The sequence below is a fragment of the Cygnus atratus genome, chromosome 10 (genome assembly GCF_013377495.2).
Source record: "Cygnus atratus isolate AKBS03 ecotype Queensland, Australia chromosome 10, CAtr_DNAZoo_HiC_assembly, whole genome shotgun sequence".
Classification (NCBI taxonomy): Eukaryota; Metazoa; Chordata; class Aves; order Anseriformes; family Anatidae; genus Cygnus; species Cygnus atratus.
Genome location: NC_066371.1, coordinates 7,383,302 through 7,401,331, shown reverse-complemented (window position 1 = coordinate 7,401,331; position 18,030 = coordinate 7,383,302). Strand labels below are relative to the sequence as shown.

At 51.6% G+C, this 18,030-nt stretch overlaps 1 protein-coding gene across 4 annotated transcripts in view; it reads right to left on the bottom strand.

The window, feature by feature from the left end:
* Nucleotides 1–12,066: 12,066 nt before the first annotated feature.
* PRICKLE2 (prickle planar cell polarity protein 2) overlaps nucleotides 12,067–18,030 on the bottom strand; it is a 98,760-nt gene continuing 92,796 nt past the window's right edge. For 2 of the 4 annotated variants that reach the window (XM_035546779.2, XM_050712761.1), the window contains one exon: nucleotides 12,067–14,539. In XM_035546779.2, the coding sequence (XP_035402672.1) occupies nucleotides 13,671–14,539 (869 nt within the window). In that variant the 3' untranslated portion in view covers nucleotides 12,067–13,670. The remainder of the gene's footprint in view (nucleotides 14,540–18,030) is intronic. The other 2 variants (XM_035546781.2, XM_035546780.2) reach the window with 1 other exon arrangement.

The following is an 18,030-nucleotide window of genomic DNA, read 5'->3' as shown; positions in this document are numbered from 1 at the left end:
TGTCTGCAGAGGTGCCTGCCCAGCCGAGTTCCTTACTTTCGCTTCTCCTGTGTGTCCCAGCAGCGCTATATGGGTGCAGCAGGCTGATATAATATATATTGCATTCAGCACATTGCCTTGGAAGTGATTTGGAAGGCAGAGTCATCTCTTGCTTGAAGGAATCAGCGTGTTCTGCCGGTTGGAGAAGGACACTTGACCTGCGGAAGGGCTGTTAGGACGGATTCTCTTCTCCTGGCGGAAGGAAACCCGCTGCCCCTACTCGAATTCCCAGCAGCACGACATTGCAGGTGTGCTCAGCCTGGTACAAACACCTCCTGCCTTTCTGCACGGCCTACTCAGCTTGCCCATATGAGAACCCCCCTGGCCATTTCTGCTCTTGAGGCTGTTTTTTCTTCAGCTGACCGTTTCCTTCCATTTTTCTCTGCACTGCCTCCCTTCGTGCTTACCTGCTCTGGCCTCCCCCGCTGCCCCCAGCTTCTTCCCGTGACTCCACTTCAGCGTAACCTAAAACACACCGCGTGGAAGTGGGAGCCCAGAGAAATATTTGCTCTGGCTCTCGGTGATGCCAGCGGGCTCGGAAACGGGTTCGCAGCCTGGCAGCAAACCGAGCCTTTCCCCTAAGTTGAAAACTCGAGTCTTTCGCACACACTGCAGTCAAAATGATTGTCAGCTCAAACAGCACCTTTTAACTGGATTCAAAGGAATGCATTCAGAGCAGATTTGGAGTTTGCACCACGATCAAACTAATTACAATTACCAGCTCATTACTGAAACAGAAAACACCCAGACTGCCACAATATTTGAAGCAGTGTTTTAAGGCACAAACACACCACTTCAGAAAAAAAAAAAATGTTTTAAAGGCCAAAACGATCATTTTTTAAACAGTCTGAATTGCCTGTAATATAAATGGAAATGACGTGCTGGGGGAAGGGGAGAGCAGTTAGATAATCCATGTGGCTACGACGAAGGAGGAGGAAAGGGAGGTCTCAGCAATAGATGGGTGAGCCACCCTGGGCACATGTCCCCAGCTAGCTAGAGAAGTCCATGCCTCCTCCTGCAAAGCCATGTCCTCCTCCAGCTTCTTTTTGGGAAATTAGTTTTCAATACTGGGTTGATTGGGGCCTTGGCTTGCTCCTCCATCCCTAGCAGGTGACCTCTGCCGGCGCTGGGCAGAAGCAGCAGTGGGCTCAGGGGAAGCTGCCCAGACTGAGCCGTGTCCCTTGTGTCCCTCATGGCCCACTTGGGGCTCATTTTTGTATTCATTTCTAGTAGACAGAATGCCCTTTCTGCCCCCGAGCTCACGGCTGGATGCACCCTGCGTTCAGGGACGTGCGGTGCATTTTCCCGGAGAGCTGCTCCTTGCTGCATGCCCCCTGCCCTCGTGCTCTGGCTGCCTGGGGCTGGATCCCCAAAAAAACAGAGCAGCAGGGAGCAAGGCATGGGATGAGCCTGGGAATCGTGGCCGGAGCTCCCAACCTGCGGCTTTCTTCTGTGTTTGGGCTCTGCCCCCGTGCCCCAGGGACACGGATCCAGGCGGCGTGGTCACGGCTCGCTTCTCCTGCCGAGCGGCGGTGTTTATGGCTGGCCGTGGCTTTGGCACACGGGGCTCGTCTTGGCTTCGCCCCAGTCGTGAGGTTTGGGGATGACGATTCCCTGCAGCACGGGGCTTTGTCCGAAGGTCCGGGAGCTGAGAGGGCTTCGCCAGAGGCAGGCTTACCCCCAGGTGGTGGGGTCGAGGTGTGGCTGCTCTGCAGTCCCCTCCTGGCATCGCAAGGTAGCTGGCATTTTGTTCCAGGCTAGGCTAACGATGGGAATGTGCTGCAAAGAGATGTCTTGGGTACACAGAGCCACTCACAAGCCTGAGAAGAGAAGAGGGAATTTTTCATTTGGCAGAGCGATAGGCATGGTGAGCGCTCTTGTTTTTAATAAGCTTACAAAGCTCTCTTTAAAGCCAGGGCTTTTTTTTTTTTTCCATCCTGAACACGAGGTATTTTCATTTCACAATGAACGCATGTTATGTCCAACTTCCAGAAAGCCTTTCACATGAAAAAAAAAAAATAAAAGGCTTTTTTAGATGCCGAAGCGAATGGGGTGGAAGTAATCATGAAACAAAATGCTGGAGTATTTGCTCTGCGCTCGGAGATTGTGTGGCATCTTGCATTGTCTGAACCAGAGCACCGGGTAATAATCATACGTGCACATCTCTCAGGCTGGGGCAACAGGGAGAGAAGCCAATCTCTGTGTCTCCACAGAGCTGGAAGAAATCTCAGATATTTCTGTTTGCCTGCAGAACAGCTGGGGACTTCTCAGACATGAATCTAATTAAGCATATTCCTCCCCACAAACACTTCAAGTCCTATTTCTGAGATCCGGGTGTCTGCCCAAAATGAATTCTTAGGAATATTGCTTTCGTGCAGTGTGTGTTTGTTGTTTTTTCCTTTGGTCTGGGCAAAATTAAATTATTTTTATAAGCTCAGCACAAAATTTACTGAAGTCAATAATATTGATTGATATCTGGCCATCAGCAGAACGCCCTGCATTAATAACAGCTGAGTTTAATACAGAGGGCTGGGGAGGCTGCTCTTGGAGTGGTGGCAGTGATGAGAAGGCTGAAGCCAGCCAGGCAGGGATGACATATATCCATACATTTTACACACCCAAAATGCTCAATCCTCTCCCCACAGGCATGCCGACTGCCCCTGCTTGCAGGCAGTCAGGGGAGGACCAAACCAAAAGCATCATTTTCTCTGCTCACCACAAAAATATCTTTAAAATACAGCATTTACTTCCTGAGATGCGGGCACTGCCGGGGTCTCCCTTACATTTCTGCCTCCCTGGTCCCTCGCAGTTCTCCCATGAGCCGAAGAGGAGGCAATTAGTGTAATTAGGGCTCGTTCGAAGTTTCGCCTTGCCTGCATTTTGCTCATGGCTCATTTTCTGGGGAAGTGTTTTGCAGCTGGAAGAAAAGAGACAGAGCCCTGCATGGGGTGAGGCTCTAAAATGGGGATCTCTCCCTTAATAATAATAATAATAAAAAAACACCCACTTTTAGAGATAATTAATTCCTTTTCCTCCTCCTCTTCCTTATTGCACCTCCGAACTGGCCAGGAGCAGCAGCAGCCAGGCGTGGGGTGGCCGCGGGCTGTGAAGCTGCTGCCTGGGTTTGCCCAAATCCTCCCTCAGAGGAGGTGAGGCTCGGGCAGGGCAGGGAGCCCAGGACATCCTCCTCACCTGCGATTTCACCACTCTTACCCTCAGGTGGGTTTTCCAGGGCTGGTTCTTTCCCAGGTCATTTCCCTCTGGATTTTTGAGGATTTGGAGGAATCGTTTCCTCCTAACATTCCAGGGAATAAATTTGCCTGAGGAAAAATTCCGGTATTGATTCGTTGAGGTTTTTATCCATCCGCCTATTTCCTGCTACCTCTAATTTCATTCTTAATCCATCCGTCACCAGGCACAAGGCTTGCAGGACTCCAGCCCTGGGCTCCAGGTCCTGCTTCATGATGCAGCTGAACTGCAGCTGTGGTGAGGCTGGTTGGTACCGCCACGTACCCTAAGACCGTCAACCGGAAACAAAACAATAAGCTTCCATCTCATAAGCTCCTCCTTGGGTCTCTTACATCCGAAGTTATTTGTCTGTGCTCCTCAGTTTGGTTTATGTTCATTTGCATACACGATGTATGGCTGGAGACGGTGAATTCTCCTGGTATGCTTCCACTCTCGTAAGAAATGTGATGGGAAGTGGAAGATGTGATCATCTCTCTCCCTAGTGGCACCAGTAAATATCACACATATCAGATTAAACCCTTGACATTTTTCCAACAGTGTGAAATTTGCTTGAAGACGTTGGAAAATGAGTTATAGATGTGAAAGCAAGGCTCGGGATATGAATGCAAACACGTTAACCCCAAAACCCAGGTAAGTTGCTCTCCCCAGTGTTCTGGAGTACGGAGCTGGATGGGGAGAGCTCCCGACACGGGGGCAGAAGCGGGGGGTACATGGGATGAGCTCTGAGACAGAAATGCCCCTGGCACTTGAGCAGCAGTGGGTGGTGAAGTCCTGCCCTGGGGTGCTCGGGGACGGACGCCAGCAGCGCCAGCACCCCAGCATTCAGTGAGCAGCGTTAGCAGAGCAAAACCCAAGATAAAGGAGAAATACTGAGCATTTCAAGGAAGAGGCTGATCTTACTGCAGAGGAATCGTGGCAGCAATTACAGTACTCAAAGTAGCTTGATGCCGCTCATTAATTTCCTAATCACTACCCTGTTGGCCTTTCGGAGACGACCAAGAGAGGACCCGATCCCAACTGCTCCTTGTGAGTGTGCTCACGAAAACTGCGGCTACTTACAGTGCCTGTGAGCATCGCCGGAGTTTCCATGGCGATGCCCAGGCTGGCTGCAAGATGCCTTCCTTAACCACCTCACCGTGCTTCCCTCCCCGGGGACACGGGCTGCGCAGCACCTCGCTGGGGCAGGAGGAAGCAGGGGGCTCGGGGGAGGCAGTGCTGCCGCTCGGGGGCTGACAGCGAAATCAGAGCGTGTACCGGGTGCTGGGTGGGTTGGGAGGGCACCCGAGTGCTGGAGGTTTGGGAGGGAGGGAGCTGAGCCCGGACCTACACCTGCAAATGGAGCTGGGGGAGGAATCTGCCATGCCAAAATTCAGGCCCAAATACCCCTGCGGGGCGCTCGCGTGTTGGCCTTGCTGACCTGGCCTGGAGCTGCTCACGGGTTTTTGTGTCCTCCTCAAAGAGGAGGTGGCTGCTTGGCAGGTGTGGAATTACCATAAATTATCAGAGAGCACACTGATGGGTGGCACCGTAAAGGTCGCCGCGTGGCAGCAGGTGGCTGGCTTCCGCGCAGCAGATATTCCAATTTTCTAAACAAACATCCCCCAGACAAAAGCGTGAGGCGGTTACACACGGCTAAGCTACTCGTAGATCTGGCATTTGGGGAAACGGGTCCGCTGCTGCTATCTGACGGGAAGCGTGTGCCATCTCACGGGCGGGGAGGTTTCACTGGTAATAAATCCTGCCCCTCACCTGAACGCAGGATGACTGCGTGTCTGCCTGCACGCCCGGCCCCTTCGGCTTCGTGTGCTCAGCCACCGCCTGCGTTTGGCATGTTTAGGTTTGCCAAAGAGATCCAACAAAGATAACACTTATCTGGACGGGCTGAGGCACTGCACAACGTCGCTGCATCGCTTCTCCCATGGGGCATGTCTGCTCTGCCAGGTCCTGCTCCAAGACCGCAGCCATCCATCCCCCTGACGCACAAAGTTAGTGCGGTTCCTACCAATTCCAGTCCTCGGAGTGAAGGTCAAGAGTACCTTCTTTTTTTTCTTTTGAGAGCAGTAATGGAAAAAAATCTTACCAGATATGGAAACGGGGTCAGAAAGCCACGGATAAGTGGAGCAGAGCATCAAAAGAAATGACAGGAGACCTAATTATGGGATTGAAGGTATGGCATGAAGGAGGTAAAAATCTCACAGGAACTTGTGTCTCCTTGTATTTTTTCGAGAACAAGGAAAGCTCTTTCCTCTTCTTGCCTCAGCCTTTGAGAAATCAGTACGTTTTTAGCTGAAAGTTGAAGACGGGGACCAAATGGCCTTGGAATTAAACAGCAGATTTCAGTTGTCTAGGAACAGCTGGAGAAGTGTTAGCATTTTCTTCTTCATACACAGGATGGGATGACTGACCTTGAAAGTGTAGATGAAGTCAAGGGAAACAGTTGGGCTTTTTTTCCCACTTTTCCAAACTGGAGTTTGCAGGCACCACCACCACATGTCCAATAGTGCTTTCTCCCAGCTACCCACTCCGTGTGCTTAATTTAGAAGGACAAAGTTACGTAGCACCGAGCTATTATATCTTTAATGCCTCAGTAAGTTCATCCTCACTGCTTGCCCTGCTGGGCTGGCATGGGCCACGTTTGCAGAGCTGTATTTGCAGAATCACAAGCAGGCACTCACGTTCCTGCCTAAGAGCTTGCCCGTCCCTAGGTTCAAACTTGCCCGTGCAAATGGGGCAGCCAGCCGTAAACCCCCCTGCCAGAAATTCAGCCTTCTGAAAGCCTCAAATCCAGGGACCCAACATCTGAGGGAGCAAATGAAGAATGAGGTTGTGTTGAGGAAACGTCCTCCAGACCGGGCTCTGGGGGAAAGCATAAGGAGCGTGAGCAGCATGGGTGGTGCAGAAGGGTCCAGGCGCCTTTCCCTGATGCAGGGAATTTCGGTTGTGGATGCTGCGGTGCTTCCTTGAGCTGCATTTCTGGTGTGGCTGCGAGCTGGCATCAGGCCCTTGCTGCAGAAGTAACCGTGGAGCACCAGCGAGAGGAAGGCATTAGGCTGCGGTATGCGGTCCGCTCCCACTGCTCGTGAGGCTCTTCCTTCCCCGAGGCACCGTGAATAAATAATGCGGGATGAAAACGAAGCCAATGTGGTTATCGGGGCTATTAGATGAAAGCACGTCAGGAGCTGATGTGGCTTTAGATATCCCGGCTGCAGTTTGATGCAGTGGGTAATGGGGAAATCACTTCTCTGGAAGAGCACGCGTGCCGGTGGGAAGAGGGTGCCCCGCAGTCCCCGGGCCTGCCTTATCTTCGGGAACGAGTGCTGTGGAATCTGGCTCCGTGTTGGTGAAACTTGATTACTGCCTTATCAGCCAGACCTGGAGGGATACAGGCATGCTGTTATTAAAATACGTTATTTCCTCGCAGCTCCTCATGTAAATGATAGAGGCTGCGATGCAGAACTGCCTGTGTGTCTGAGAGCGCATTGAGCTCACCCCTGCAAATGAAAACCTATCTGTTTCAGAGCTGGAGGTAGGTGCTCACTGCAGGGCACTGCCTGCTTTCTTTGTCTTTTGCAGCGAGCCACGGTCAGTGACGGGGTAGAAGGCACATGCACTGGAAATAAGAAACTTGCAGTAACTCTCAGGACAGGTAAGTGGCTCCTCTGGCACCAGAAGATAACAAAAAGGCTTCCTGCTTTCTTCCAGCGCCCCCCCGGATCCCAAAAGCTGCCCGGTTTAAGCAGCTCAGGGTCCCCTGGAGATCTCCTATGTTCTGCAGCACGGCGTGTTGCTGCTTCCATGCAGAGGGCGCTGAGCTGGGACCAAGCAGCCCGGTGCTGGGGTGCCCCCGTGCCCCGCCAGCCTCATCCCAGCAGCCTGTGAGCCTCAGGCTGGTCCCCGAAACCATCCTGCAAACCCCAACACACCCAGGGGCTGGCCACCGGCCTCAGGTTGGTCCCCCAAACCATCCTGCAAACCCCAGCACCTCTAACGCCAACAGGCAGGAACCTGCTGCTGGTGCTGGGGAGGCCCCAGGCACTGCCTGAATATCCCCAGACAGTAATTTCCTCAAAGAGGAAAATGGTTTAAAACATTTTCATTTTGCTCGTCGTGTCTCTAAACTGCCTGCAGATTCCGTCAAGGATTTGGGGTTGTTTTGACCTGGAAGAATCAAAGCACCTCCGTTCTGACAAGCTGGCGTACTTTGACTGATGCCAGCTAAAATCAGCTCTTTCAGACTAAGAAATTTTGCAGCATCATTTGCATACAAACAGGGATCCAGACAAGCACTTGAAAATTTCTTGCACATCCTGACACTTGAGACGAATAAAAGGAATTTTACACCGAGAGCCCAGCGGATGCTCAGCAGCATTGACGTCCTCATCAACAACAGTTTGAAACTCCGGATTATGAAAGTGATACCGGGACAATTCCACCTTTCCTTCCTCCCCCCCAGCCAGGCTCTCCCGGCACCGTGGCTGTTATCAAGCAAGCAGCACTAAAGCTGGAGGCCTCGGGGGCTGCCATAAAGCCTCCACAGGGAGCAGTGCTTGTTTGCTCCAGTTCTCCGTGCATCCCAAATCAACTTCCTCGCTTTGCATCTTTCACCGCCAGCGATCACCTTCATAAATATGCAAAGAGCTGCTTCCTCTGAGCACGGCCCTCAGCCAGCACCACCGGGCCAGGTGGTGGAGGCAGGCGGGGAAGCCAGGCGTGCTCACTCCCACCGTTACAGAATCTGAAGCAAACTGTTGGAAACGTCCCTTCCCTTCCCTTCCCTTCATTTGGCCCCCCAAAAATGGCAATTTTACACCAGCACTCACTTGGCTCCCATGTCCTGCCCCTGTAGCCGCACAGCTGGTGCTAAACATGACATGCAAATATTTCGCTCAACATTTTAAAACCATTTTTACAAGGTTCTATGAATTTAGCAAAACTCCTTAAATATTCATAAACCACTCACCAGCCACACCATCTGATGAAGGATGGAGCAGGCTCAAGGGGCGGGAGGGAGGATTTACTATTTTGAAGAGTCATCCCATAAATTATTCAAGAGCTCTGATGTGACCAGCTGTATTTACTATCAGGGGCCAAGAGCTCCCAAGGCTGCTGCCTCCCTGCTCTGACCAGAAACCTCCCTGCTTCGCCCCTTGGCTTGGCGTCAAGGGGCGATCAAACCCATCCGGCCAGGGCAGGAGGAGGCTGGGGGCTTCTTCTGATTCCTCCCAGCCTGGTGGTGAAGCCTTTTGCTCAGCACCTCCTCCCACGTGCCCTTCAGATGCCAAAAACAAATACACAAGAAAGAAGAAAGAAAAAATAAATAAATAAAATCACTTTTCCATTAGAAATGATGTCATTATATTTAATTTTTTTTTTTTTTCCAAATGATGAGGATCATGAATGAGCAAGACAGGGGCACTTCCAGCACCATGGGGTACCGTGGATGGGGTCCTCCCCCAGCCGACCCCCTCCATTTGGCTCAGCAGTCACACGGCCCCTGTCCGTCGCTGTGCCCTGTGGAGCCCCTGTGCCTTGCGAGCAATCAGTAACAATTGCAGCACCTCCAGATGTTTTGCGTATGCTTCAGCTTTCATTTATTTGTTTTCTGGGCCGAGTTACTTGGGATACTGGAAATGTAAATAATGAATATGTGATGAGCAGCAAGAATGGATGTTGCCCCTGCCTCGCTGTTCCAAAAATCCTAATTAAACCAAGTACCAAAATAAAAGCTGCTTCAGCCTGCTCCAGCATCAGCCATAAGAGTACTCGTGAGCAAGTAACTGACAATTAGAGACCAACTTACAGGAAAGAATCGAGGATTTAAATAATCTAGGATTTTTTAAGTTCCTTGTGGGTAAAGACATAATTGTGCTGAAGCTTTGGAGTTGGGGAAACTGAGGCACCGAGCCCTGGCAGAGCCAGCAGCTGGGCAGGGGTGGCTGGGGCCAGCTGGCTGCAGGGCTGGAGCTGTTATCAGTCCCTGCACGTGCTAATATATATATATGTAAAAATATATTTATACATAGCCTAATGTACACACAGCCCAGCCGAGGGCCAGCATTCCCATGGGGGTGAAGCTGACGTGGGATCGCGTCCCCGGGGACGGCGCGCTGGGCTGCATGAGTGATGCGTGTATATATCTGGGTGCGTATAGGCACGTACGTGTGTGTATATGCTGCGATGTGATGGGCGCTCTTCAGAGCTTAATGCTTTATTTAGGCTGAATTAGCTCGCTTCACAGGGCTTTGTTTATCCATTTTAATAAATCAGTTCTTTCAGCTAAATCTCACTTTAAGAACTGATCGTATCCAGAGCCTCCAAGAGCGCAGCAGATATAAATATTTGCTTTTACAACGGGAAAACTCTCCTGAGAGTGCTTTAGCAAACGACTGCGGTTTTTGCCTAAAACAGGGATGTCGGTAATTCGCTGTGTTATTAATAAGGAGGGGAGCAGCAGCAGGGTGGGGCAGCAGGCAGGAGCTCTCGGGTCACCGCTCCCCCCAGGTGGAGCAGCACGGGGGGATGCACCCAGCCCAGCAGGCCCATGCCGAGGAGCAGAGACTTGAATGATTGAAACTTCTTCCTTTCTTTTTTTTTTTTTTTTTTTTTTTTTTTTTCCTGCTTGGAGATGCAGACGGGCATTCTTGGCACCAGCTGTGGCTCCAACAGTGTCTCGATGATTAGCAAGTGAGTGTCAGCATCCAGCAGTACCTGACTGGGAATAAAAGGCTTTTTTTTTTTAATGTTAATTTTTATTTTTAGTATTGTAGAATAGAAATACCTGTGGAAAATAGCTGGTATTTCAGCGTGGTGGCTTGCAGATGCTTTTGGAAACAGGTGCCAGCTCTCTCGTGGCTTGTTCGTGGCCCTCAGCATCCCTGGCCACCAGTTCCCCTTTTCCCCTTGTACTCAAACAGGACCTGAATTCCTAAATAGATTTAAGGACCTAGGCTGAAAGTAGGTTGCATAAAGTCTCCTCTTTATCATCATGTCAGGTGGTGTGAGCAAATGGGATCCCCCACCCCCTACAAAAAAAGAAAAAGGGCATTTAGTCTTTAAAATAGCGCCCTGGAATTGCTCTTAGCTAATGAGCTTCCCCTGGCCGCGGAGGGTGGTAACCAAATAGGTGACAGCAATCTGCAGGAGAATGAGGACAGCCCAGATTCAGCAGCAGCACACAGCTCCCCAGGCTTCCCGTCCTGAAGCCAGCCCACGCGGGGGGTTAGCCCCAAGGCAGGGCAGCGGCTGGCACGAAGGCCTGGGTAGAAAGGGGAAATGGGGAAGGAAACTGCCGGCTTCAAGTGGCTGCTTCCGAAAGTCAAGAACATTAAAAAAAAAAAAAAAGAGAAGCCATTAAAATTAAAGTTGAGTGCTCCTTTGGATACTGCATCTATATGGGGGGGGGGGGAGATCTTTTATGGCAGAGAACTGTGGCAGCAATAGGCCTAAACAGATTTTTTATTTATTATTTTCTTGTAGCAGGGTTGACGCTGTGCCAGCCCGACTCTGGTAGCACAGCTGGCAAGGGCTTCCTTGGCAAAACCCCTACATCAGCAGCATCCCCGGCTCCCCCACCACCTGGCGCTCATCTGCATCAGCTGGGGCCACGTTAACCAAATTCTGGGAGATGGGGAAGGCAGAAATAACTGTGAAGGTGCCCCAAGGTGCCCCCTGCTCCCCAGGCTGCCGGCGACCCGCAGCCAGTGGGTGCACGAGGGTAACCCAGCGGGGCCAGATGGCGAGGGAGCGGAATTTCACGGGCTTGTAGCTCCAGCCCTCAGGCTCAGTGGGTTTGTCAGAAATGGTTAATCAAACCATGAACAAGGGGAAAAAAAAAAGAAAAAGGAAGAAAGAAATTTTCTTTTTCCCCATGTGCAGAATCATATGGGACTTCTGGAGCCCATATGAAGAGTAAAAATGATTTTGAAGTTGGGTTTAGCTGGTTTACGCTTTTATTGCTGAAATTCAAACCGACTTGGGGCTTTCTTCCTTCCAAAATGCGGTGTGGGATCTTTATGTTGGGCTGGCAGAGGGGAGCATCGCCAGAGCTGCGCTTATAGCAATAGCACGGGAAAAGGTGCAGCCCTGCTGACGGTCAGTAACGCTTTAACCCTGGTTGGGCACCAGGCAGAAGTACTGCTCTAGTTGAATCTTGGGAGAGGCAACAAGCGGTTAAACAAGCAAGCGAGGGATTAGTTCTCTGTCATTTGCAGAGCAATTCAGGGTTTGCTGTACAAACAGTCGTTAGTCCTCAGGCAGCTCAGCTGCACGAGGTACTTAGGGCTGATAGACAACATTCATTGTGCTTTTAATCAGTGACAAAGAATTAAATTGTACATATTAAAAGCCAATTATATAATAACCTGTAGTTAGTGTCATACTTGTCACTGAAAGCTATACCCCTACCCTCCTTACCAGGCCTGTTTGGGAAAACATGCAAAGATCTGTGATCTTTCTGAGGAGAAGGCTGTTATTTATAAATTACAGGTTGAAGTCTTGCTCAGCACAAACCAGAGCTGTGCTGGGGATTTCAGCTGAGCTGCGCTGACTTGCCCCAGCTGAAGATCTGGGATTCTTAAACACCAAGCCAGCAGTGGGGGCAGCAGCCCTGGGGGGCACGAGCCTCCTGCCTTGGGTTTCCCTGCCCGCCAGAGGACTCAGGGATGGGATGGAGTTGATCCTCATGCTTTAATTGTAGCACTGGCCTGGTGGAAATACAGTCTCGTACTCCCCAATTAACCATCACACCTTCAGAGTAAAATCATACACGTGAGACTCTTCCCTTTGGCTGAATACTTCCATTTATTCCAACTGGAAAAAAAAAACATTATTTTTTTTAAATATACTTAAGTGTCATTTCTTTTTTTTTTTTTGTTTTCTTTTTAAAGGAATAATAATTATCACATTGTCCTTTACAAACGACAAAAAAATTCCTAGCAATAGTTTGTGGTGTGGAGACATCCATCTTCACGATTTTCCTGCAGCTGCTGCTGTGGGCAGGCAACGTCGGGTCCCCGCGCTCTGCAGGGATGCTCCTGCAGTGGGGAGGAGACGGGGCCCCTCGGTCCTCCTGAATTTCCACTGGGAAGTGGTGAGGATGCCGGGGACCGCTGCCACAAGCAGCATCGCCTGCGACCCTGCTGCTACCCCGATGGTTGAAAGCACGCAGAGAAAAACTCGTGTCCACCAGAACCCAGCTGAGCCCCACTGACGTGACTCTCGACCAGGGCGATGCTGTCGGTGGTCGGCCAGGGCAGGAGCAGTTTGCAGTCGGTCTCTGATGTGTTAGGCAGTAGGCAATACTGAGACTTCCACTTAGTAATGAACAGCAGTTAACATAACCCGGAAAACTAGAGCACCATAAGACAAGTCTATATTCAAAACAACGTCATGCTGACATCACACAATTGCACCATTTACACTTTTATTTACTCCAAATAATAGTTCAACGTTTAGTAACTTCAGCATTCTCTACAGAGATGTAAAATTCCTTCTCCAGCTTTGGTCATTTACAACTTTGCAGACATTTGGTAGTTCTGTTCCTCCCTATTTAACAAAAAAGTCACTTTTGCAGCTGTCGGGATTCCTGTATTTGACTGAGAGTGTACCTATAAACCACAGGTGTGAGAAGACTTCAAAGTGCCACCTAGGCCTCTTCAAGATTTAATGAATCAGCAAATGTTCTCTTTATTTACCAGGAACAAAACAAACAGAGAGAAAAAAAAAAGGAGTTTTAAAAATAAAACAACTACTCAAACTCTCACTGATATGCTTAAGAGATTTGATGATGAAATGAAAAGTTGAGGGGGGCTAAAGTACTGTTTGTTCAGCTCTGGCGGGATACAGCTATGGATGTGCATGCATCTTCCCAGTGACTCCTAAGATATAGAAATTCCTCTGATATTACAAAATACAAAAATATTTTCTCCAAACTCTCATTTACATTGCATTTACAACAACCATGGAAATAACTTAGGCTCCCACACTGTCTGAGAGAGACAAAGACGTAACAAGTTGGGTAATGGGAAATGATGGCATGGTGGAAAGCAAGAGCTACCAGCAAACGGATGGTGAAAGCCAACAATGGTAACAAAAACGTACGGGCAAAGAGAACTCAATGGGTGGCAGTACTCGGGAGAGAGAAGAGAAACTACTAGGTAAATATTACAGGCTAAAGTGAACTTTTTTTTGTTTTCAAAGTAAGATGTGCAAAATATATTCACTGTGCCCACGATTATGACTATTTATAGAAGCCAGTCTACAACCTTCTTACAAACCCCTACTCCTCAGGCCTTTTTGTTACAATAAAAGCGCTTACATGGTCTAGAACAGTGCAAGTTTGTGAGTTAATCTACATTCTCCGAAGGTGCCCGGCAAGGATGCCATTAGGATATGATACAGTTTTTGCTCTTCTGTCTTTTCCGGCTGTGCAACTGTCCTCTGCCGCCCAAGGTGGAAGACTTGGGCATGCTGTAGGAGCCGTACTTGTGCAGGAGCTCCTCGCTGGTCACGTACCGGAGGCGGGCGGGCTGGGGAATCGGCTCCCCGAGGAAATAGCCCTCGTTGTCGGACTCCGAAGAGGAGGAGCACGTCGAGCACCAGTCGTACTCGGCGAAGTAGGGCCCCCAGCGCTCGCCCAAGTGGTTCTGCAGGGCGAGGTCCGACACCGTCCTGGGACAGTGGCCGTAGGCGTCCCTGCGGGGACCCTGCTCCAGGCTCTCTCTGCAGCTCCGCTGGTGCACGAACTGGTCGTAGTCATCCCTGGCTCGCAGCGAGGGCCTCTCCTTCAGCCGGCAGCACTGCTCGCTGGCCAGGTGCAGGGCGTTATCCGAGCGGGAGCGCCGGGAGCGTCGCGAGCGGTGCGGGCGGTAGTGCCGGTCATCGTCCCGCAGGGTAGTTCGCCGGCGCGTGCGCTCGCTCATGGGGGCATGCCTCGCGCCGTCCTGCGCCCCCAGCTTGCCCCCGGGCACCCCGCTGCCGTAGTCGAAGCTCTGGTGCAGGCGGCCGTGCACCGGCCGCTCGCGGTAGCTGATGGGGCTGGCCAGGTCGTGGAGGTTGGGCTCCAGGTCTTGGTACTGCTGCACGGAGAGCAGGCTGCGGACGGATTCGGCGCTGCGGAACTGCACGGAGGAGTTGAGGGTCCCCATGTTGCTCAGCTTCTCCGAGACGTTCATGCCCGAGTCTTTGCTCAGGTCGGGCATGGAGAACCTGGAGAGATGCTCCTGGCGCTTGGCTCCGCCGTCTGCTGAGAGGCCTTAGTGGGAAAGGGGAAAGAGAGGGAAAAAGAGAGATCAGGAGGAGAATTTCCTGTCATCAGAGATGCAGGGAGAAGGCTGGTTTTGGCCTGAACCTGTGGGTTTTTGCTTTAAAATAAGCTCTGTTTTACATGGTGTCCTGAAGAGCCCTTCAGGAGGATGCTTTCTGTTTTGTTTTATTTTTTAAGAGGAGACAGATCCTCCTTTGGGGAAATCACGCCAATTTAAGGTGTTTTGAGTAGGACTCCAAGGACTGTTAGATGCTTTTCGCGACTCCCTTCCCCATATGTCTACGCTGTCTGCGACTTGATAGGAATAACCAGTGATGCCAGCAATGAATTCATGCGTCAGAGGTAACCCGAGGCCTCCGGCACGCTGAGATAACTAGGGTGCCATGATCCGGCACCCACACCTTGCTCAACGGTGACATGTTTTGAAGGACTGGGCAACGTCAGGAGCAGCCAGAAACGGGGCCGCCGACCAATTCAGGCCTGTCACCGAGCTGTGCTGCGATGTCCCCAGGCGGGGTGGCAGGCGCAGCCTTGGCCATGCTCAAGGTGCTTCCCTCCAGCCCCGAAGGCTGCCGCAGAGAAGTGGGCTGTCTGCTCTGTACCATCTCATGGACAAGAAACTCGGCATGCTCCCTGGTTCCCTAGGCCCTGGCCTGTTTTCTGACTATTTTCTGACTGCCTCCACGTTGGCTTGACAACTGGCAGCAGTAAGCTCTTGCATTACAAGCTAAGGACAACATATTTCGCAAGCTGTTTCAAAGGAAATACATTTCATCCCAAATCAAATGCAGAGTGTTTGCTTTGGCACTTCTCTCCCCGTCACTCTCCGACAATCTCCCCGTGCAGACCGAACTGGGAGCGCTGTGCACCATCAGCAGGATTTTCAACATATCGCACGCCCCTTATGCAATCGCCATGAATTTACGACTTGGTAAATTAATTAAAAAAAACAACAACCCAGGCCACAATTCAAGAGTAAATTCTTTCTCCCTTCACAAAAGCTGCTTGCATTTCGTCAAGAGCTCGGCCCCTTCGGCACTACCCGCTGCCTGCCAAAAGCGAGCAAGAAGAAGGGCTGCTGTCACTAACCCCGCTCACAATCCGCTTCGTCTTCTTTGGGACTTGGCCTTAAAAAGACCTACAGATCCTGCAAAGTTGGGCAAGGCTTTCCTGAAGTGCCCAGCCCAGCTGAATCCTATCCTTGGGGGCACTGGCAAGAGCTTCAGCACTCGAACACAACCGGCTGCCAGTGTTTCAGCCCGGGTCTGGCACTGCCTGGCTTTGCTCCCCGAGTCCCAGCCGCCGGCACCATTTATGAAGCGAGACTCTCTGCTTGTTTGCTTTCCTGCTTTTAATTGGGAAGCTTCCAGTTTTTATCCCAGCAGAGCAAAGCTAAGCAAAGGCAATGCCTGAACGCCACGGGAAAAGGGAGAGGCTGGGCTAAGAAAAGCAAAGCTGCATTTATTTTTGAGGACGCACTTTGCACACCAGCTTCGTGCCTTTATTTTTTGCTGCTCTCAGGTGAGTTAAACCAACCCCGCCGGCTCCTGCAGCTGCCCCCCGCCTCCTCTGTTTGGAAGCAGCCCTGCACGAGGCTTCCCAGCCCTGCTGCTGCCTTTGCAGCACCGTCTGTCTCGTGCCACCGGAGCATCTGCCTTCTGCGCTCTGCTCCTGGTTATGCCGTTTGTCGCATTATTCGCTTCGCCCCGGTCCCCTCTGTGCCACCGCAGAGGAGCCGGCGAGCCCCCCGTGAGGGATGAGCACCCTCACAGCGTGAGCAAAAGCCTCTCGAAAGGCTGGAGGAGCAGCGGGGTGGCCGGCTGAGCCGACCCAAGCGTGAATCACAGCTGCCGACAGCCGAGTTTGGCCTTAATCAGCTGTGTCAGACAATAGCTGATGCCAAAGGAAACGAGCCCTCGGTGACATTCATGCAGCCCTTCATTAAGAGAAGCAGCACAGCCCCGTAATGAGGAAGAATGACACGGGTGCTTTGCAGAAATACAGCTCTGAGCATCGCAGGATGCTCCGCCAGTGGCAGCAGATCCATTTTGGCAGCAGCGTTCGCAAGGGGCCGGTCTCACCCTGCTCTGCTGGGACAGAGATTTGTCCCGGTGCACAGCCAGCCCCTGCCACAGCACCTGCACTCTCGGCTCCTCTGGGTCTGCATCCAGCGAGAATAACCTGAGCGTGCATGGAGAGGCTCCCGAGGCATGAGAGAGCTGAGCAGGATTTCCAAAACTAAGCACCACGGCACCGGCAGGAGCCCTGCACGCAGGAAAAACAACCAGCAGTGCTCAGGTTGAGTTTCTGGAGGACCCCAGCCCCTTTTTGGAGGTCTCCAGCCCCTTGCAGGCACCTCAGTGGGAACAGAGCCCCTTCCTTCCCCTCTTCGAAGCGCTGGTCAGCACTCAGGGAAAATTTTGGACAAGGGGCTTGCGCTACATGCACAGCTGAAGCTCCCAGCATAAGGTTCAATCAGCAATTATTAGGCCCAAGGGATGGTTTTGGCTGTTCATCCGGATGGCCTGAATATAATTAAGCGCACACATTATGAGGTCTTTAATCACTGGGAAAACATTGATTGTACCAAGGCTGAACGCCGAGCCGGCTCTGGGAGGGAGCGTGGGCCCGCCATGCAGACAGGGGAAACACCCAAGAGTTTCAATTCTGAGATTACCAAGCCTAAGCTAAATTTGCTTAAAAAGCACCATAAATATGTTATATTTCCCCACTCGGCTGGAGGCAAAGCACAACGGGTGCCTGCCCGTGGTCTGTCCATGCTCTGAAACAATCCTGCCCTCCTCCAGGGAGCCGCGAAGCCTCAGCGAGCCGGGAGCACTCCAGCCTGACAGCAGGGAGTCCAGGGGACAGCAATAACAAACGGTCTAAAATGTTTGATCTGGAAAACGTGACCTAGGAATAAAGTTTGAAAGACCAGGGGTTGTTTAGTCTAGAGAAGAGGAGGCTGAAGGGGAATATAACAACAGCCTCCGAGCGCTGACAAAATGCTTGCGAAGAGGAGGGGAACGCGTTGTTCTCCAGGTCGGCCGAACTCCTGCAAGGAAAATTTCAGCAGTAAAAGTGGCCAGAAACCTGCAAAATGGGCTGCTGGAGGGCTGCTGAGCACAGGCAGCTGCTGCTGGTCCTCGCACCCCATGCTGACGGCTGCGGGTCCCTGGGGATGCTGCTGTGGTCCTGCGCTGCCCCTCCCTACCCCTCCTGCGGTTGTTTAGCTGCAGTACTGCAGCGAGGCCCGAGCTTCTTGAGTTACCAGCACTTATTTACTGCCACTGCAGCTCCCCCTTAATGAAGTGTTTCATCTGGGAACACAGCTAATAATCCGATCGAGCCCTAACCTGGAAAAAAAGGGAATGCGAGAGGGGGACCCTGCCACGCGGCGGGTATTTTTCCAATAAGGAAACCCGAGAATCTGCTTCACGGGGCTGCGCGGGAGCCTCGCTCTAGCCCGCGGTGTGAGC